The sequence below is a fragment of the Microtus ochrogaster genome, chromosome 7 (genome assembly GCF_000317375.1).
Source record: "Microtus ochrogaster isolate Prairie Vole_2 chromosome 7, MicOch1.0, whole genome shotgun sequence".
Classification (NCBI taxonomy): Eukaryota; Metazoa; Chordata; class Mammalia; order Rodentia; family Cricetidae; genus Microtus; species Microtus ochrogaster.
In genome coordinates, this window is record NC_022014.1 from 84197639 (window position 1) to 84204254 (window position 6616).

At 48.8% G+C, this 6616-nt stretch overlaps 1 protein-coding gene across 1 annotated transcript in view; it reads right to left on the bottom strand.

The window, feature by feature from the left end:
• The window catches only part of LOC101992570 (secreted and transmembrane protein 1b-like), a 12631-nt gene that overhangs the window by 3089 nt on the left and 2926 nt on the right, over positions 1-6616 (bottom strand). The window contains exons 2-4 of the mRNA XM_005350910.3: positions 1858-2013; positions 1280-1591; positions 424-683 (exon numbers count right to left, since the gene is read on the bottom strand). Coding sequence (XP_005350967.1) covers positions 424-683; positions 1280-1591; positions 1858-1951 — 666 coding nt within the window. The 5' untranslated portion in view covers positions 1952-2013. The remainder of the gene's footprint in view (positions 1-423; positions 684-1279; positions 1592-1857; positions 2014-6616) is intronic.

Here is a 6616-nt window from a genome sequence, read left to right on the forward strand (position 1 = left end):
TGAGGTACAGAGGCACTGGCACACCCATGTACATAACCCACAGCTTACACAAATAAGCAGATAGACCACACACACTTGAGATACTCTGAAACACTTTGATGTCTCTCAAATCCCAACAGAGTTATGTTTTGAGTACTAGAAGTTTCAGTCAACTTCTAGGGCATCCTGAATCAAAAAAAAAAAAAAAAAGATCACAACTCTGTTCTCATTAAAAAATTTCCCTGGAGTCCTGGGAGGAACCTGAAGAGCACAGACCCCATTCTGTTCTCAGGGTGTTCCAGGGTCGAGGTGAGAGCCTGGAGACAGAAGATTTCCTGTGAGCCTGTCCAATTATGTGAGGAGTGTCCAAATATAGATTGTCAGCCCTAGCCAGTAGAGGTCCTTGTAGTCTGCTGTCTGAAACTAATAAGGCCCCTTGAGTACCTTTTGCTGCAGGACGTGGAAGACCTTGGGCAGTGTCCGGTGGGGACCGCCAGGAAACCCATGACTCAGACCAGGCCCTGGCCCTTCATATCTGTGGTACTTCAGGGAACGGGAGCGCTGGCAGCAGACACACACACTGACTCCTATTATGCTGATAATGATGATGATGACAATGATGACAATGACCCAGTTGCTTCCTGAAGGTGGGGGCTCAGCATTGACTTGCAAGCTCCCTGGCTCCTGGTCGGTGGTGTCTAGGTCTGAAGCAGGGAAGTCAATGAGAATTGGCTGGCGTAATTCACCCCCTCCAGCCCTACTCAGTTCCCCCTTATTCCCCTCCCACCCCTCAACACTCCCATCATGATCTCCTATATGGGTAGGAAACAGTTGTGGAGGAGGCTAGGAGGGGCCTCTGGGTTGGGCTCCAGAAATAACGGCTATGTGGCCTAAGGGGCAAAAGAGTGAAGGATTTTGTGCCTTTGGAATTGGAGAATGTGAAGAGTTTCCCGCCTTTAGAGCCTTCCTGGTCTTGGGGTTCTGCTAGAGACAAATGATCAGGTTTGGGGACTGCAGCCCTGGTGTACCTCCAGGTCAGAGAGAGGGAATTCTGATGTCACCCCCAATCTCCTATGGGCTCAGGGGACGATGGTGGATTGAACTGGTTTGAAGGACTAGAGGGAGCAGAGCCCGGAGGGACTAGGTAGGGAGGTAGGGGTGAGGAGGGCGGTAGGTTTAGACACATAGAGTCCTCGTTTGTGTGTGGAAGCAGATGAAATTCAGAGCTCAATTGTGAGGGGCTCCTCCCTGCTCCTTCCCTCCCCCTCCCCACCAACTCACTTCCTAGTGTAAAGCTCACCAGTAACATTCAGGGTCAAGTTTTCATCTTTTCTCTGGAGTCCATGCAACCTCCACAGGTACTCCCCTGCGTGGATGTCCTGGGCATTCATGATCACCAGCTGGGCATGACCTCCTTGAATATGGAGGTGCCATGAATCTTCAAAGTAGCTTCCTGGAGGCTTTTGGTCAAAGATGGTCTTGGCCTTTCCATTGGCAGTCAGCTTAATGGTGACATCTCTGAAGGTGTTGGAGATGTTACAAGCCATCAGCACGCGGCTGCCTTTGGGAGCAGACACTTCCAGTGGTTCCGTGCATACTGGGTTGTCCCACTCTGTGGAGAGAGCACAGTCTTTGCTTTGCAGCCCAGGCATGGTCTTTGATACCCCTACCAATGCCCCTGCAGTGATCCCAGGACTATTGGTGCTTCAGGGTCAGCTATTCTCAGGGATGCATGGCTCACCCTTCTATAGTAACCCAGCTTCCACCATATTGGGACTACAAAGCCAAGGTCACTATCTGGTCCTGACCTTGGTCTGACCCTCCTACTATGTCTGGCCCTGAGGCCCTTCACTTGGGAGAAGTAAAACTCAGACTTACTTTGATTTTGGGCATTCAGAGAGGCAACCAGGAGAAGGAGGGTCCAGAGAATTCTGGGAAATGAGCCAGTGGATGTTACAGGGTAGGCTGCCATGGCTCATTCATAGGATGGGCCTCAGGAGACAACTGTTCTGGTCAGTGGTTTTTGGACAGTACCTAGAGGAAGGAAAAAGAAGGGGTCAGAAGTCCCCAAAGCTGATGCAGAGGCTCATGAAAACAGCACCAGCCTCAGAAGGGCTATCCTGTCTACTCCTCCCCAGATTCCTGAACCTGGGCAGGGGTCCCAGCCACCAGCGCTGTTCTTACATTTGGTAAAGAGTGCGGGACTGACCGAGGTAGAGCAATGGGCAGATAGATGAAGCCAGGAATGAGGCACATTGAGCTGGCTGTTTGGCACACTTCCTGCTTAGAGCTGCAAAGTTAACCAGGCAAACAGCTTGGGTTGTACTTTGTACAGAAACAGTTTTGTCACTGACTTGACCTGTGCACTGTCTACAGTGTACTAAGTGGCCTCTGTTCAGAGTCTAGTGCCTGCGATTCTCATGTCCTGCCTGCCTGTCCCTTCTTTCACTTGCTCAATCACCCTCACTGAGCACCAGGTATAGGATGTGGTCCGTGTAGTCCAGCAATGGCTGCCTCGTGCCACAGAGGCCAAGAATCTGGTAATTGTTCAGCCCACTAGGCTGCATGTTTCCTCTGTCCCAGTATGGTGCTGAAGTCCTGAAGAAGGAGGTCCTAACACTGTTGAAGGAATTCTTCAGGGGAGATGCAGCCTTCAGTGAGGGTGAGGGCAAGCAGGCCGAGGTCCAAGCTTCTTTCTTCCATTCCTCTTATCTGGGCTGCCATCAGAAGGTGCGGCCCACATTTAGGGTGGGTCTTCTGGCTTCAAATAATCTGATGAAGAAAATCCCACACAGAAGTTCCCAGAAGCTTGCATTTTAGTTGATCGCTGATGTAGTCAAGTTGACAACCAAGATTAGACACCACAGTAGCTCATGCCAGAATAGGGGAGACCTTGGCCGCCTTTCAATCAAGCAGCCTGCCCAGCGTCTTTTCTTGCTTTAACCCTGGACTCTGCCTACCTGCCCTCATATTAATTTTGTACTATACACTTCTAAAGCACAGGTGAGCTTTATATTTCTTCTGTTTACCATAGGACAGGCTGATTGCTGCTTTTAGTAGGTGGGCAAATCTCCTAGACATCAAAGTCAACCCAGTTGACCCTGTCTTATGGTAGAGGCAGCTCCAGATCCCTGGACAAGCAAGCTGCATCTCGCACCATCCTTCTGTCTCAATGCTTAGTTTCCAGCGCGGGATAGAGACCCCTCGTACACATCCTCCTCACCAGTGCAGCCGCTGTGGGATGTGTAGATCCTGTTCTGAGGGTTCCTGGGATGCTGACTGGCAGTAAAGGAAGGAGAAAGTTCCACAGAACATTGACAGTTCCTGTTAGGGAACTTGCCCTCCAGAGAGCTTCCGAGACACAGCATGACCTGACTCCTACTTATAGTTTACTGCTTCTGTTGCAGACTATGTAACACCCTGTTTCCTGACTGCTTCGACCACCACAAACATGTACACGTGTATAGACATAGATGTATATACATGCACACAAATATTATGTTGGAGGAGGATGAGACAGCAGAGATGAATCTCTAACGACCCTGAGGATATCATCTGTTTCCCACAGGCCTGGTACATGTTATGTACACAGTAGTAGTCCAACAAATGCATCTGGACCCACTGAGGTGTAGGAGGGGTAAGGATCCTGCCCAACCTTCCCTGGCAGACACAGAGGGCAGCTTTACTCTTTGTGACATCAGCCAGCAGCCCTTCAGAAAGGTTTGGTCAGTGCCCCATGGGAAGCCTGGTCCATATTCCTGGGCTGGAGCTAGGCTGGTCAAAGGTCAGTCTTGGTCCACATCTGGACCCAGGTGATATGGAAAGCTAGTAACCTCAGTGTCGAATGGCTACTGAGTCACAACTGTAGGACAGGGACACCACAGAAAGTGAAAGCCAGAAGCTGGACTCGTGCCTCGAGGCTATGGGAGCTTAGGTCCAACAGTTCTGGGAGGCTGTGCTCTTTAGCTTTGGAGACTCAGCTCTCTGGGGAGGCAGGAGGCTCTCAGCGGAGGCACCAGGTGTGATAGGAACTTTCAGTTTCCCTGTTGGCTCTTCCTAAGAGCTAGTCTACAATACCTCATACCCCATGTGCTAATCACCCCACAGGCATTTCCTCACTGCTAGAGCCTACCTTGCTGTCACCCCCTCCCTTCAGAATCAGACATCTATGAAATGCCACAAGACATTCATACCAGAAGGCATCTTGGCTCTGAGGATACCACCATCCTCATGGTGGCCTCCATAGGAAGCTGGAATCTTTGGTTCACAAGAATGGCGCCCAGGTTCCAGGCTTCTCCCATTGCCCAGAGCCAAGGGCATCCTCCAGCCTCAGGGCCCTGATCATTCCAAACTTCTTTTCATGCCCACCATGAGGTCGTCACAGTAGGAGCCTCAGATGGCTCTGTAATCCAGCTTGGGGATTCTATGGTCACACCTCTGTTTTACTCTCAGGTACCTGTGTTTGGGGAGGTGCTGTGGCTTTTGCTATGGTCCCTGTGGCACTGGTCAGGCACCATAGACAGTCAGGTGACTAACGAAAACCACAGTGTAATGACAGACCTCACAGTAAACCAAGATCCCTCTGCAGAAGGACTGAAGGCCTAGGAGCCAACTTCTTGTTTCTGGCCTAGCTGAAGCTGGGCAGGCTTCCCCGGTCTTGAGAAGATCTTTGGTTTGCACTATGATGAACACAGTGCCATGTGGTCTGAGGTTGGCCATCAGAGAAAAGGGCAAGCCTAGATCTGCCCCTCAAGATACCTCTCAGTTCCCAAGCGAGAATCTTCCTATTGTTCCTGGAACTGGGAGCCGATCCTCTCCTTTTTTCTGGGAGTCTCACTTTGCCTCTCCTAGGTACGCAGTTAGAAATGGACTCAAAATCAATGCTTTGGGATGATGCTCCTGTACACTGTAAAGTTTGTCACTCTTATTAGTTTTATAAATCGCTGATTGGCCAGTAGCCAGGCAGGAAATATAGGCGGGGTGACCAGTAAGAGAATTCTGGGATGAGGTAAGGCAGAGGGACAGCCATCTTCTGGACACAGAGGAAGAAGAGAATGCCTCACTGAGAAAAAGTACCAAGCCATGTAGCTAAACATTGATAAGAATTATGAGTTAACTGGAGTTGTAAGAGCTGGTTAATAATAAGCCTGAGCTAATAGGCCAAACAGTTTATAATTAATATAAGCCTCTGAGTTCCTTTGGGACTGAACGGCTGTGGGACCGGGTGGGACAGAAACTTCTGTCTACAGTCAAGAGGGTAGGAAAAACATTCCAGATATATTTACAAATAAAAATGTTAAAATAATTGGCTGTGGCAGCACACACTTTTAATTCCAGTAACCCGGACAAAGAGGCAGGCAGAAGCACACAGAACTTTGTGAGTTCAAAGCCAGTTTCATCTACATGATAAGGTCGGGGCCAGCCAGGGTTATACAGGGAGACCCTGCCTTGAAAAAAAAATTAGAGACTGGAGAGATGGCATTGGCTGCTCTTCCAGAGGTCCTGAGTTCAATTCCCAGCACCCACATGGTGACTCACAATGTCTGAAACTCCAGCTCCAGGGGATTTGACACCCTTATACCAACACACATAAGATCAAATAAGTTATTTTTTAAAAAATAAGCAATAAACATACTTAAGGTCTGAGCATATATGAGCTAAAGTATGTCCTTATTCAATCTCCCTGACATTTTCTGGCACTCAAACAAACAAGGCTATTGCCTTCCACTTACAATCACGGTACCCTACCTCCTTGAATCTGTGGCTCGAGACTTATTTTACCCATTACAAGCCTGGCTAGCATCCTCAGACACACCGTTGCACTGTCACTTGAGTGTTTAAAAAGATTTGTTTATTTATTTGCTTTGTGGTATATGAGTGTTTTTGCCAGCAGGTATGTGCACCACACACGTGCCTGGTGCCCTCAGAGGTCAGAAGAGGGCATCAGATCCCCTGGACAGTTGTGAGCAGCCATGTGGGTACTGGGAACTGAAGCGGGGTCCCCTGAAAAGGCAGCCAGTACTCATAACTGCTGACCTATTGTTCTAGCCTCATCATTTAAATGTCTTAGTAACCCTTTGAAGGCAATAACTTCAAAACACACCAAAAAAAATCCTATATATGATTTTTAAAAAGTTTTAAAATTTATTTATTTATTTTTTTCGAGACAGGGTTTCTCTGTGTAGCTTTGGAGCCTGTCCTGGAACTTGCTCTGTACACTGGGCTGGCCGTCAACAACATGACTATTCCAAATACAAAGAAGAGACTTACACCCACACTCTTTGTTGTAAGTCTTTCTCTTTCCTGAGTTCCCTTCATTCTCTTAATCCCTGTCCTCAAATCAGTCTAAGTTAAATAACATACTGTAAGGCCTGGTGAGCTGGCTCAGCAGGTAAAGGCAGTTTCCCTAAAACTATGGCCACTGGGGGATCCAACCCCGGAAACCTTGTAAAGGCACAAGGAAGAAACAGACTCCACAGAGTTGTGCTCTGACTCCGCCTTTGTGCACACAAACATAGCCACGTCCACACTCACACACACCCCTACACACACACCCCTACACACACACCCCTACACACACCCCTACACACACACCCCTACACACACACCCCTACACACACATCCCTACACACACACC